The sequence below is a fragment of the Camelus ferus genome, chromosome 9, assembly GCF_009834535.1.
Source record: "Camelus ferus isolate YT-003-E chromosome 9, BCGSAC_Cfer_1.0, whole genome shotgun sequence".
Taxonomy (NCBI): Eukaryota; Metazoa; Chordata; class Mammalia; order Artiodactyla; family Camelidae; genus Camelus; species Camelus ferus.
In genome coordinates, this window is record NC_045704.1 from 7,445,337 (window position 1) to 7,460,583 (window position 15,247).

Genomic DNA, 15,247 nt, shown 5'->3' on the forward strand with positions numbered 1-15,247 from the left:
ATATATATATTTGCTGTTATCTGAGAACCCACCTCGCAGAGGTCTTTCCAAAGAAAAGCCATCTCTAATACAAGAAGCATTTGCAGGAGTATTCACAAGAGCAAAACACTTGGAGGCAGCCCAGGAAAGAGGATGGATAAATGGGATTCTCCACACAGTGGATCCTTGTCTGCAGCCCAATAGTTCTCCCTTCTATGGATGCAGTGACAGAAACCAGAGAAGGGTCACAGTTTACCCTGCAGAGTGCCTTGTTCCAGGATTCAAGCCATTTGTCCACAGCACCTTCCAGTTTCTCAGTGAGATTAATCCTTACCAGTTTCCTAGTGGAAACCAGCTCACTAATGTGTTCCAGATAACTGGCACACCTGCTTTTGCCTTGGCTGCATACAGAATCCTTTCTCTCCAAAGTGCCCTCCAAACTGGTCCCGCAAATAAGTTCTCCCTACACTTACATGCTCCATCTACTGGGAGGAATGAATTGTAAACATGTGACTTTTCTGGTTATTTGTTAATAAAACTGCATTCTGCAACTTTCAGTCGCCAGACTTAGGTCCAATTTATCTATTATATTTCTAGTGATTTAAAGAAATGATTACATGTTATTTAAATATAAAGGGTCCCTTTCTTCAGAGACGTCTTTTTTTTTAATTAAACATAATTTTTATTTGGTCTTGGAATATTTTGGTACATAAAGTGAAAGCTGGCTGCCTAATAATCTGCATTCACCAAAATAGTGCCCAGTGAAGGACTGGGAAATTATCAACCCTCCTCAACGCTTGAATTATTCCTTAATCTCATTGTTATCACCAAACAAAATATTTTGCATGAGTTTGAAATCACTATGCTATGATTTGTATTTAATGCCTTCCCCGAATTGGAAGAAATGAGGTACTTTATGAAAATTTCACACTGAGCTATGAGTTGCAAAAAAGAATTAAACAAACAAGGTATTAGCTTGTGACAACCATACAACACATGTCACAGTATTGCAGTTGTTGGTTTACTGACTGTCCCCTTTCACTGGATATTAAACATCTTGAGGGCTACAACTGTGTTTTTTAACATACCTGAGTATCTCACCAAAATTTATGAATATGTGATGTTAACAAAAAGTTGTAAAAGTTTAATTTAGACCGCTTTGATTAACTGTGAAATCTGAAATGAGAGTTGGAGGCACAAGACGTGGGTTCAAATCTTACTTTATCACAAATTATGTGATTTTTACCCCCTTCCTCAACAAGGCTCAGTTTTCTTCTCTGAATAAAAGGATAAGGACTGACTTGCGTATTTCAGAGTATGTGTAAAGGTGAGATGAGGTCATGGATATGAAAGTCTTAGTTCTAAGTAACAAATAAATGTAATTTTCTTCATATTCAGGTAAGAAATATATGTGCGAAATAAGAAATTTTTTTAGTGGGGGGAATACAGCTACGTGGTGGAGCTCCGGCCTAGCATGCACAAGTTCCCGGGTTCAATCCCCAGTACTTCCATTAAGAAATAATAAATAAGTAAATAAATTTAAAAAAACTAATTACTTCCCACCTCCAAAACAAAAACAAAATAAAAAAAATCTTTTAAAGGTACAATGTGACCTTAATTCACATTAAAAATATGTACGATATATACCATTTTTCCCAAGTGAAAACAGTTTTATTAACTCCTCTCTTCTCCTCTTAAGGCCTATTTCTGATTTCCATCTCTCCACCCCACCTTTTCAAGCACCTGTGGCTGCACTAGATCTACAGGGCATGGACAGAGGATGGGCAGCAGACAAGGGAAGACTGACTGGGCCACGGAGCGCGTGTGCATGTCCTGGGGCTGGAACTCATTGTCTTCCCACATGGGGCACATGCTTACATTTTAAAGAATAATCACCAACGTTACACATTCATTCATTTATTCAACAGCTATCTATTGGTTATTTGAAGTGAGTCAGCCACTTTTCTAGGCTCCTGAGATACTTCAATAAACAAAACTGAGAAATTCCCTGTGGTCCTTAAATTTACGTTTTATTGGGGTGAAGCAATAAATGGAAAGTACAATCAGGAAATTATAAAGTATATTCTAAATAGAGAAGAACTCTGGAAATAAACATCCTAGCATACAGATTTATAGACATTACATTAGGGCTGTGGCCAAGGAAGCTTGTGGCATGGAGGGGACACTCCTGAGGGCAACCTTCCGGTGCGTCCTCAGGTGGCGGTGGTAGGTGGATGACTGGCGGTAGCTTCTCCGGCAAAGGGGACACGCATAGGGCTTCTCCCCCGTGTGGATTCTCTCATGAGCCCGCAGGTTGGTTTTGTGGCTGAAGGCCGCTTTGCACGTGCTGCATAGGAAAGGCTTCTCTCCGGTGTGGGTCTTCTGATGCACACGCAGGTCTGATGCCTGGAAGAAGCCTTTGTTGCACTCGGCACAAACAAATGTCCTCTCATTCCGGTGTCTCCTCTGATGAACTTTTAACCGAGAGAAGTACCTAAAGACCTTGGGACAGTCCTCACATTTGTATGCTTTTTGGACTCCGTGGAATCCTTTTCGTTGTTCCTCGCAAGCAGACTTTCCCTCAGTGCTCCGATGGGCAGGAACAGGCTCCAGGGTGACCTGGTCTGGCCCAGAGAGAAAGCCTGGTTCCTCCAGAAGGACATCTTCATAAGAGGGTCCTTTCAGGGACCCTTCCTGGGACCTGGAGGTGCCTGGACCTGCTCTTCTGGAGCAGAGTGGATTCTCCAGAGAAACACCCCCTTCTTCCAGCCGAGGACAGTTCTCTTCTTGGACAATGAGTAGGAAAGGTGTCTGATCACTTTGACTAGTAATACTGTCATTTGCTTGACAGGTTTTCGAAGAAACATTGCCACCATTTTCTTTATCTTCATTTCCTGGTGGGGGGTGTGGAGAGAAAGTGACTCAGTGCAGCTGTACCCGAGGCCAAGTCCACACAGAGCACCCCTGCTACCCGGACTTACCCTTCTCTCTCTGCCCTGTTTCCACGGAAGTACCTTGGGGAGTCCAGAAAGGTGTCCCCACATTCTCTCCCACTGGGGTTCCTGTCAACAAGTGTTTTGTGAAGTGAACGATGACTTCCCTTAAGGGCATATTTTCAGAAAAGAGGGCTTCCTGTCCCTGCATGTGGACATGGACCTGTAAACAAAGCTTGATTACTATCTGTAATAACTCTTCTTCCTCTACTTCTAGGTAACTCCAACAGACTGCATATTCCTTGCACCCCTCCGCCCCCAATCCCAGCGGCCAGAACCCTCTACTTACTAAGCCAGGTGGCTTCATGCCATCGTCAGTCACATCTTCCATGAATTTCTGCAGGTTTCTGCCACTTGCATTCCATTTCTCTTGTAAAACAGACCTGTCACTGCAGTGGCCACTGATCAGAAACTGTCCCAGGACCAACTGAGAAATAATTTCATTTTTGCTGTGTTTTTCTGGCTGCAGCCATGAGTGAAATAATTTATAGAGTCTTTGCAGCTCCTGCCTTGCACATGAGTTATTGCTGTTTTGAAATAAGCTGAGCTGAGTGCCTGGGAATTCAGAGTTCTCCTCTCCTTCATGGATGGCAGATCCTTGACTGGGTTTAAGGTCTAAATTTCCTGACCCACGATCATTCCCAGATGGTTCACCTTGAAAGGAGATTCTAGGCTGTGAAGCCATTCTTAACAAGAAGTCTCAGAAAGACACAACTTCAGGGATTCAATCTCTACTAACTTGTTTCTCAGGGGATCTGTTTCAAGAACTGGTGGAGGTTTAAAGACTGTAAGCTTGAAATAAGAGAATTAATTACAGCATTGGTATTATTGAAAACAAAATCCAGGTTCAGTTGAGTTCGTGATTGATTTCTACTAGACATTTAGTGAATAAATGAAGAAAAGTGCAACCTCATTAATCATTCCAGAAATGCAAAATAAAACTATAATAACATGCTGCAAAATATCTACCAGTATGTCTAAAATCAAATAGAGTTGGCATTGGCATGGACTGGAGCACCTGGAACTCTCAATCACTGCTCCTGAGTACTCAATTTGGAAATATTTTGACTGGTATCTACTAAATTCATATTTATGCATTCCTTGTGAATCATCAAGTTTACTCCTTGGCATATACTCAACAGAAAAATATACTCATGTGCATCAAAGACATATACAAGAATGTTTATATCAATGTAATTCATAATATTCCCACTCTGTAAACAATCCACGTGTCCAACATTCAATGGGGACAGATTATATTCAATTGATGTAGAGGCACATTTGACAGCAGAGAATGAATGAACTTCCTCATGCAACAGCATGGGATAACCACAAAACACAGTGCGAAATGGAATAATCCAGGCACCGAGTGATACACTCCACTTATTTCCACTTACGTTCTTCGGAAAGTGTACAAATTATCAACATTATTTAGGATGTTGGTTACAATTTTGGAGATAAGAGTAGATACTGGGATAGGTACATATGGAGAGCCCATCCCTGCTTGCCTGGGACCAAAGAGTGCCTGGGAAACTGTACATTCAGTTTTGGCTGGACCTCTTGATCTTGGAGGTAGTTACACAGGATTGATTCTCTATAAAAATCCACTAAGCCATATGCTTACACTTTTTCATTTTTCTGTATGTAAATTACACTTCAATAAAAAATGTTCCATTTTAAAGAGTCAATGGGGTCTTAAATGGTAATTGGACATGATGTAACTGAATGAAGGCAATGATCTAAGACAAGGATGTTCCTTCAGTCATTGTAAGAAGGCAAAATATTATTTTAAAAGTTGATGATACAGTGAATGAAATAGGACAGGCTGAAATCCACACTCATGATCCCATCCTGGGATGGAAACCCCTGCATCAGACACAAACATCTGCAGAACCACCCCAGCTACAGCATGTCAGCCCAACAATACGTTCCCTTTACCTTCACCTCTACTGTCTTTCTTTTTACATAAACAATTACACTTCCTTATGAAAAGCAGTCGTCCTTGCTTCACTGCTTTTTATCAAAGTTATAATTTTATATTGACCTGTTTCTTCTATCTGTCCTTTTCCGCTGGAATGTAGGATTCAGGGGTGAAACTGAGTTTGCATTACTCAATATCGATTTCTGACTGCAAATCACATTATCTGGGCAGCCACAGGCACACCCCTCGGGATGTCAAATAGATAAAAGGTTTAATCCTCTTTCTGTATCATTGCTCTGTTTTTGTGTTCTTTTCTTTTTTTATATATAGGTAACATTTCAAAGATTTGCATTTTTTTTAAAGAGCAAATGCCATGCCACAGAATCAGAAAATGTGGGTGTCTGTTGGGATTGATTTGTGGGCACTCAAATACCTAATTAGTTTCTGTTAGTTGATTCATTCACTTCATGCTTTGTGCCAACCTCCCCAGTGATGTGATCAGACGGGTCACCTTGATCTCATCAACCAAGGAGGCAAAGATGATCCTACCAAAAACGGTTTAGGAGAAAACTGAACACATGGTTGCCTCACCCACTTACCACACTTATCCCGTCAACCTTTCTAAAATGCTAATCTGCTCAGGTCACGCTCCACTGTCCCACTGCATTCCTGCCAGGGCTCTCTCCAGCTCTCAGGGGGAAACACCAGGCCCCTTCCGGTCTCCACAGGCTTTGCCTGGGCCTGTTCTCACCCCCACCCCGCCACCCCCCCAGAGCTGTTGCGGATGGTTATCTACAGCCAGGACGGTAGGCGGTCTCTCTCTCTCTTTTTTTCTTTCTGTAGAATTCACAACTCCTCTTTCATCTGGGCCTCCTCATGACTTTTCTTTCTGTACCCCAGGCACACACAGACCGCATGGTCACACATACAGATGTGCAGTTTCACACAGACAAAACTGAGAAGCACGATTATGGCTAAGGCCTTGGAATTTGAAATCACCGTATTAAAAATTTTCACAAGAAAAAGAAATGTAATTATCCATGCCAATGGATTTTTTTTGGGGGGGTGGGGAGGGGCGGGGATTTACTTATTTATTTATTTAATAGAGGTACTGGGGACTGAACCCAGGACACTCTACCACTGAGCTATACCCACCCCCTCCCATGGATCTTAACTAGACTTATTGTGGTGATCATTTCACAATACATGGATATATTGAATCATTGTGTCCTACATCTGAAATGAGTACAATGTTATATGTCAATTACATCTCAATAAAAAAACCAAACACAATCCTCCCACCAACCCACTGCCCACGTTCTTAATCTGGAGCCTGGCATTTACAAGCTCTGTGACCCCAGACACATTACCCAGGAGGCCTACATCTTTGTCATGGGGGCTGTGATTGCCAAGGACATCCAGCTCAGAACTGCCATGGAAGCTAAAAAGTTAATGTATGTGAAGCACACGGAGCATTCGCTGGCACACGGTAAGCACTCAGTAAAAGTTTGCTAACTCACTGACATGCACTCTTTAAATTTCAACCTCATTTGGCCACGGACCTATACTTTCACAAGCTGCAGTAAAAATGAATTACTAAAACATAAAATTAACAAGACCACAAAGCCATACAAACAGACTGTCCTGGGAGACATCTCCTTCAGTCAGGCCAGGTTTTGTACAGCCGGAGCGGCTGTCACAATAGACCATCCCCCACGCCCAAGAGACAGCATATCTGTGACCCTAGGAATTCTCTCCCCGTAGCTATGCCCACATACACGTGCATGCACACTCACATACATGAAACTGGACATGGTCCTTTTGTTCAGGAAACTCACCTCCTTGAGAAGACTGAACTTCAAACTGGGTAGTCCTGGGCTGAAGGCTGAGCTGCTGGGCGACTGGCTTCCCACACTGGGTTCATCTGATGTGCCTTCCCCAGACTCCTCCCTTTTTAAAAAAAGCCTGGGACAGTAATGCATTTAAAGACCTGATTGGATAAAACCTGCCTGTTGATGGGATGGATCCCTGTTGGAATCTTCCTCCAGCTTCAGCTCCCCATAACCAAACACACTCACGTTTCTGCAGTGAAATGTAACAACACTTACAAGCAGGGATATGAAGTTTAGTCTCACATATGTTCTGGTCTAATTTTCTCCTAAGTGACTCTTAAACAGACTTGCTAACACTTTACAATTTTCCAAGATTTGTGGATTATGAGTGAAGCAGAGAACAAAACTAGTGTTCTCTCCTCCTGTGCCAGTCTGGGGTTGGTGAGTCAGAGGGTGCCCCGGGACCCCAAAGGAGGGATTCCTAGTCCAACAAATCACAGGGGCTGAAACTAAGATCATTTCATGGGAAGGGAAAAAGCAGTGCTTATTTTATGTCAAGAAAGTGTATGACGTTTGATGGACTTATGGGGACTGAGGAAGAGGAGGGGGTTAAAATGGTCGAAGCCTCCTGGTTTGAAGGTCTGGCTGGGAGTCGAGGGTCCTGTACACACCAGAGGGAAAGCAGGAGGAATAGGTTTCAGGAAAACTCAACACTTCTGTTTCTTGACTCATAGTGGAGTGAGTGACCACCCAGAAGACGAGAGAAGAGTTAGGGAAGCAGATGGAGTTGTTGTTTGAGTTTTTTTGAGAGAAGGGGCTTTTGCAGCCGTCCTGACACTAACTGCCATCTACTTTCAAGTTATATCCAGAATCAAACCACTTTTCACCCCTCCACTGCCCAGGCACCATCATCCCTCCCCTGGATTAATGAGGTCAGCTCTTACCTGGCCTCCCCTCCTCCCACACACACGTCTCTTTCTCAAAGCAGCTGTCACAGGGACCCTGTTGTAACTGAGTCTGGACAGGTCTCTCTTCACTGGAAACCCCCCAGTGGCTGCGAGTCACTTAGAGCAAAGCTCAGACTGCCTCTGTAAAGAGCATCCCTGCTCCCCATGGACTCACAATTTCACAAAATGCAATAAATGTGAATTAGCAGAAATGTGAAACTGACAAGAAAACCAAGCCATACAAAGTGCAAGGTCTTTTTTGCCATCGGACTCAATGTACGTAAAATGTCCATCACTTGCCCTTAGAATTTATACGTTTACTCTGTTTTGTTCTTACCTCCCTCCAGATGGGAGAAGGTGTGGAGAATGGTGGTGTCCTCTGCCCACACCGCGAACATCATGGACACACTGTGTCCTGACAGTGACCAGGAGGCCCTGCTGACCTGGCTCTGGGGTCCTAACCACCTCAGCTCCTCCTCCTGCCCCTTTGCTTGCGCTGCTCCACCCTCGCTGGCCCGGGCTGGCCCAGAACCTAGCAGCTGCACCCCTACCCTGGGCCTTTCTCCCCCTTCCCTCCCTGGGAGAAGAACAAACCTCAGCTCTCCATGAATTCATTCCAGCTCTTTATCCAAACAACTCCTGATCACTTTCTAAAGCTCAGCACCTCCCCACCCCGGCCCTGATCAATCTGTCTCTACCCTCTCAGCTGCATTTTCCCCATTGTACTGATCTCCATCAGACAAAATCTCTCTTCTCCTTGCTTGTCTTGTTTATTGTCTGTCAGCCTCCATAGACAGGAATTTTTTTTCTACTGTGTTCAGCACAGTATTCCCAGTGGTTTACACACAGCTCAGCACTCAGCAGGTCCTACTATGTGTCAATTTGAAATGAATATTCCAGGTATGAGAGAGTATGGACTAATCTAATGTGGCAGCTGCTGGGAAGGCAGAAGGATTTATAGAATGGAAACCTCAACCCAGCCTCGGGTGAGTTAGACAGAGAAAGAGTATCATATAGTATGATTTATATATGGAATCTAAAAAAAAAAAATACAAATTTTATTTACAAACCAGAAATAGACTCATGGACATAGAAAACAAAGTATGGTTACCAGGGTGGAAAGACAGGGGAGGGATATATTAGGAGTTTGAGATTAACAAATACACACTACTATATATAAAAGAGATAAACAACAGGGACCTACTGTCTATATAGCACAATTTCTTGTAATGAGCTGTAATGGAAAAGAGTCTGAAAAAAAATATGTATGCATATGTATAATTAAATCACCTTGCTGTACACCTGAAACTAACATTGTAAAATGACTACACTTAAATAAAAAAAATAAGAATTAAAAAAATAAAGATAGTTTCAGGGTCCAGGAGAGATGGCAATCTTGCAAAGGCTGCTGATTATATCCCCAAATTGCAGTAGAGAAATTAGAAGTTAGAGAGAAACACAGATGATGGCAATTCACAGAGTCCGGTTCCAAAACATGAGGGGAATCAAGGTCACTGCAGACCTGCCTGGATGAAGGTCCAAAGCTGTGGTAAGGAAGAGTTAAAGAAAAGCGGTTTCAGTTACCACCGACATGGCCTCGGGACAGCCACCACCTTCCTGTACCACCTTCAGACTGTGGTGCTGGAAGAGACAGTGATATCTGGGCAACAGGGTTTGAGGCGAGGTCAGGCAGATCCACTGCCCCTGGGCTGTCAGGCCATCCCCTCTCACCCCACAGACCTTTGTGATGGATGACAGCTTAGCAGATGCCTCCACACTGGCCAAGTTAAGATGAAAATAGATAAGCCTGGTCTCCTAGTGGGGTGGAGCTGGGCTCCCTTCCTGGTCCCCATCTCCTCATTTCACACTCTTGCATCTGCCAGGGCACCTGGCCTGACCCTGACCTTTCCTCCACACACATACAGAGCAACTCATACAACCAGGGCAAAGGAATTAGGTATGAAAGAAGAAGGGCAGTCTCAGAACAGCATGGTCAGCCTCACACACTATATGGAATAAAGAACTGGAAAAAAAGTACAAAGAAATTAAAATAAGAGGGTGATATAATCCAGGAGATGAGGAAAGACAAAGGCCATAGGAGCAAGAAGATATGCTTAAAAAATCTGGGAAAATGCTTGTTACAGAAAATGTTTATAAAGAAAGGACTGGGATGGGGGAAGGGTCTAGCATTCACAAGGTCCTAGGTTCAATCCCCAGTACCTCCAGTAAAAATAAATAAATAAACCTAATTACCTACCCCCCCCAATGCCAAGAAAAGGGAAAGGACTAGATAGAATAAATAGGAGGATGGGGGTATTTAAAGACTGAACTAGTCCGATGGTCAGACTGAAGATGACATCTCAACAACAAAAGGTCGGAGAATGAAATAGAAAGCATGAAAAAGCAAAGGTTGTGACCTGCCTGTGGGAAGGGATTTTCTCTGCTTTATGCCTCTGAAACAGAGGTGAATACCCATTGCTATTAAATGCTAGTTGTAGAAAAACATAAAGAAAATGGGGAGGGGGAGGGTAACAGCTCAGTGGTACAGCACATGCTTAGCATGCATGAGGTCCTGCGTTCCATCCCCTGTACCTCTGTTAAAAAATAAATAAATAAAAACCTAATTACTGCCCCCCAAACCAACTAACTAAATGAATAAGTAATAAATTTTAAAAAGAAAATGGAAGTAGAGGCACCAAGATCTGGATCCAAGTAGTGTCTGAAAGAGGGGAAAAATATGTGATGACCTGGCAGCAGACATGGAGGGGGTGTGGGGGCTACTCAGTAGCCTAAGTCAGGTGTGGACCTGAGATCCTTAAGCTGCTGGACTCTGAAGCATGTGGGAGAGGTGGCAGGAGTTCAGGGATGAGGCAGGACGACGCGTGTGGGTGAGTCAGGGGACAAGAATACAGAGGCACAGGTGACTTTTGTCTGGGGCACCAAGATGTTGCCTGAGGGCATCTGTGTAGAGGCTGGTGGGCATGGCAGAGAAATGAATGCAGGAAGGCAAGAGTCCAAACCAGGAAATGGTGAGGGGGTGGGATGGGGTCTGAGACAGCACAGAGGGAAAGGGAGAATGATATTTGGGTGGAAGAGCCCCCACTCTCACCCCATGTGAATTGGAAGGCTCTCTCCTGCCTCCCAGTGGCCCTCAATCTAGCCATTTAGTACAGCTCAGAGATTACCTACTCAGGTAGTTGGATTTTTTATTTATTATTTCTTAATGGATGTACTGGGGATTGAACCCAGGACCTCGTGCATGCTAAGGAAGTGCTTTACCACTGAGCTATACCCTCCCCAACTTTTTTTTGCTGGGGGGGGGGTAATTAGATCTATTTATTTACTTGTTATTAGGGTTTCTTTTTTTTTTTTTTGGAGTTTTTAATCAAGAGAATTTGATAAGAGATCGGATAAGAAATTGAGGCAAGGCTTTACTGGGACTTGTGCTGTGGCACAAGGGAGTGAGAACAAGCAACAGATGCCCTTGCTCCTTCCCTGGTAGGGGGTGGGGGGTAGGGGCAGATCAGTGGGTCCGGTCGGAGGGGTGGCTTAGGTGGTCTGCTCACCCCCTTGGGGGTGCTGTTTGCAGGGATCATGCTGCAAGTACCCTGCTCTTGCTCCTGGAACCTCAAAAGTGGCAGTTGGGTTTTGGCCGTTTTTGTACTTCATTCTTTATAATTTGCCCCGGCTGCACGTGCAGGCAGCTATTTTCAGCCTGTTATGGTTTCTTTGTGTTTTGCTGCTGGAGCAGCCACTTGCCCAGGTGCAAGCACTGCAGCACGGGGTCCTGGGTCCCAGCCTTTCTCAAGATGAGGAGCACATCTTCAGTTCTATCGCCTGGGGTGGCCCATCCGAACTGGGCACCCAGGACTATATCCCGGGCTTCCTTCCGTTTTCCTGCTAGATGCTGGCATCCAATCTCAGTAGGAGGGCTTTTGGTCTTTCTAAGGCAGTTGTTGATAAAGATGATGCACACATCCATACTCACTGTAATGCTTTGAAATTGATGGGTTCTTTTCCCCCTTGTGTCAGTAATCTATTCTTTCATATTGATGGGGAGTCTTCCATTTATAAATATAACATAATTTCTTAACATTCATTGTGGCTGGATGTTTGTTTTTGTTATCCAGTTTTTGGCTTTGAAGAATAAACCTGCTGGGAACCTGCGCATATGTTCAAGTATTTCTGTGGACACAGGTTTCCTTTTCTCTTTCTAAAAATTTTTACTTTTTTCCATTTCTCTTGTGGTTATACTTAGGAATCACATTATGTCACATGGTGAGTGGATGACTAACTTCATTTACTGCCGGTGTCTTCTACATTTATTTTTATTATTTTGCACTCCAACCAGCCATGTATGAGTTCCAGGTTTCCTCACACCTTCAACAGCTAGGAATTGGTCGGTCTTTTAATGTTACCCATCAAAATAAGTGTGCAGTGGGATCTCACTATGGTTCTTGTTTGTATTTCCTTAAATATTAATAGTGGTGAACTTACTGTGCTTATTTACGATTCATACACCATCTTTAGTGAAATACGTGTTCAAATGATTTGCCTATTTTTTAGTAGTGTTGTTTATCTTGTTACATATTCTGGATATCTGCTGTGTATCAAGTATAGGTTTTGCAAATATTTTCTCTTAGGCTGTAGACAGATTTTTTTTTTCTTAACAGTGTCTTTTTTTTTTAATGAAGTATAGTCAGTTTACAGTGTGTTCATTTCTGGTGTACAGCATAGTGATTCAGTTATACATATACATATATACTCCTTGTCATATTCTTTTTCATAAGATATTGAATATAGTTCCCTGTGCTATACAGGGCCATACTGTTTATCTACTTCGTATATAGTCAGTAGTATTGGCAAATCCTGAACTCCCAATTTACCCCTACACACTCCCTTTTCCCCCCCAGTAACCATACGTTTCTTTTCTATGTCTGTGAGTCTTAATATCTTTTGAACTGTAAGAAATTTTAATTTTATTAAAGTCTAGTTTATCATACTTTTCTTTTATGGTTTGTTTTTTTTCCTGTGTAAGAAATCTTGGCCTAAAGCATGTTATATTTGTTATATTTATGACATGCTATAAATGTCCTATGTTATATTCCTATGTTATATTTAAGATATATTTAATAAAATATATGTATTTTTAATCTTATATTAAGATCTATGATCCATTTTGAGTTCACTCGGGAATATTTTAAAATTTATTTTTGGTTGGGAGGTAATTAAGTTTAAAAAAATTTTTTTTTGCAAGGGGAGGTAATTAGGTTTACTTATTTATTTAGTTTTTTGATTGAGGTACTGGGGATCGCACCCAGGACCTCATGCCTGCTAAGTACACGCTGTACCACTGAGCTATGCTCCCCTGCCTCACTTGTGAGTATTTTGAGGGATGGATTAAGGTTCCTTTTTATTTTTATGCATGAGAATATAATAGTTTTTCAGAATAATTTGTTGAAAATGTTATTCTTTCACTTTTGAATTACTTTGGCAACTTTATTGAAAATAAATTAATGATACGCATGTAGCTGTACTGTAACAGGGAAGAACAAATCTGACTCCAAATAATTAGGCTTATTTATTTATTTAAGGGAGGTACTAGGGATTGAGCCCATGACCTCTTGCATGCTAAATGTGTGCTTTACCACTGAAATATATCCTCCCCTACTGCTAGTAGGAATTTTGGTCAGGATGTTGTAACGACCATCCTGCATGGATGGAGCTGGTATTTCAAAGGGAAAGGCAAGAGAACAGCTGAAGTTTAGGTTTGCACAGGTGGCCAGCCAAATAGATCAATAGAGTGTGGGTGTGCGACAATCAAACTTTAAGATCAGCTGAACTGGGCTGCAACGTGGCCAGGCAGCTGAAAGGGAGCCTTACAGCATATACAACTGTACAGAATTTTGCCACTGAGATGGGAACAAAAGTATGGTGCCAAGGACTGGTCAGCTGTGGAAGTGGTGTTTAAGAGGCCATTTAAGTAAGGGTGTCAGTGTGGCAAAATAGAGCCGAGCAGCTACGGCATGGCCACGTGGGGTCTGAACACGGCCTGTGGTGTCCCAGGCCCAGGCTATTACTTATCCAAAGCAGGCACAGGCAAGCTATGAAAACCGGAAGGCCTAGCAATAGCACTGGTTCTGTGCGTGCTCTGACCCAAGTCGCCAAGGGCCCACTGACCCTGGGGGCCTGGTGTGGACCCGCGATGTCCCCATTTCAGGTATGCGTGGTGGTTGGGGGAGCCTGCACTCTTTACTGCAAGATCCTGAGGAGCCCAATTTTAATCTTCCTTGGCATCTCTGCTTATTCATACTGTTGTGGGTGTGGGTCCTGAAGCCATGGTCTCTACTTCCTAAGTGAGATTATCATGGGCACTAGAAATCAAATACCCATTATAGCCAGGAATATTTGGCAAATCTTAAGGCTCAGGCTGGGCAAATCAACATTATCAAGGTGCGACATAACTCAGGCAGATAGCCAGGGGGTATTCAAGAGTGCGAGGGCCATTACTAACAATTCAAGACTCGGCCTGGCTTCCACCCCATCAGGATGGGGATGAGACCAAAAAAGGTAAGTAAAAGGAGGAACAAGGAGGCATGCTTAGTTCAAAATGATCTTTGTAAACCTGATACGTCACCGCACCGGGCAAGGAAAGGTTAAGTGCCTCCAGTGCAATCTGGTATGGAGTAGAGGGCCCTAGGCTGGGACTCTTGTAAAATGAGGTCCAGTGGGAGGAGGGAGACTGTTTGTAAGATCAGGTGTTATTTTACATGCCTAGAAGGCTTGTTTAAGTCAGCTATTGTGGCATTCTGTAAGACCAGCGGCCCGGGACTGATGGGGAAGCTGAAATGTCTATTGAATGCTCTGTTGCAGAGTGAGAGCTTTGTTCACTATGGATGATAGCTAGAACTCCGAAAGGAAGGAAGACTTTTTGTGAGGCCCTGTATGGTAGCTTCAACAGTGGCATATCAAGTGCAGTGGACAAATAAGAAGGCTGGTGGTAGCCACCACTGTCAAGTCATAACAAGTGGCACTGGCAGAGAGGCCAGCGGCCTGATGATGTTGATTTCCAGTGACGGTAGCAGCAAGACCCCCCAGGGACGGCATCCCTCTGATGTATTGCTGACGACAGGTGTTCACACAGAGGGCCTTGACTTGACACCACGTTGAGAGCAGCAGAGGAGTGGAAAAGCCCTTTGTGTTCCGCCCAAGCTTCAAGGACGGAGTTTCCTCTATGACTGTTTCCTGAGTGCAGTAGACTAAAGACATCTGACAAAGTTTTTCTAGTTTTTTTAATTTTTTCTGATCTATCACCCTAGGAACCAAACTCGGTCTCAGCTGTCTGAGCCTTGGTGTGGGCAAAGATGTACACGACCTTAATTTATACCTTTGGAGTAAAGTTCTTCACCAGAAGGGAGCAGTCTTGACTGAGACATTGTTGTTTCTGTTGGCTGCACTGAAGAACTAGAATTGGCAATGACACAGGAGCCCCTGAAGAACTGTAGCTGGGGTTGTTTGTTGGCCAGGGCGTCCTCTAGTAAGATGACTGCCTGGAGTTAGGCCCGTCTCCTGACC

General features: G+C 43.4%; 2 protein-coding genes across 3 annotated transcripts in view; both read right to left on the bottom strand.

Annotated features, from left to right (window-relative positions):
• LOC102523173 (zinc finger protein 211-like) overlaps nt 1-15,247 on the bottom strand; it is a 90,903-nt gene that overhangs the window by 63,054 nt on the left and 12,602 nt on the right. Inside the window, exon 5 of the mRNA XM_032487466.1 lies at nt 6,732-6,843. The gene's annotated coding sequence lies outside the window, so the exon portion shown is untranslated. The remainder of the gene's footprint in view (nt 1-6,731; nt 6,844-15,247) is intronic.
• LOC102522042 (zinc finger and SCAN domain-containing protein 4-like) lies at nt 1,984-6,843 on the bottom strand. Of its 2 annotated transcripts, XM_032487474.1 has the most exons (4): nt 6,732-6,843; nt 3,262-3,764; nt 2,961-3,135; nt 1,984-2,873 (listed from the first exon to the last, which is right to left on the bottom strand). In XM_032487474.1, exons 2-4 carry the CDS (start codon nt 3,655-3,657, stop codon nt 2,119-2,121), a joined length of 1,326 nt encoding a protein of 441 aa, XP_032343365.1. In that variant the 5' UTR covers nt 3,658-3,764; nt 6,732-6,843; the 3' UTR covers nt 1,984-2,118. The 2 variants fall into 2 exon arrangements, with proteins under 2 accessions (XP_032343365.1, XP_006182040.2); XM_006181978.3 differs by lacking the exon at nt 6,732-6,843 and having other exon boundaries at nt 3,262-6,724.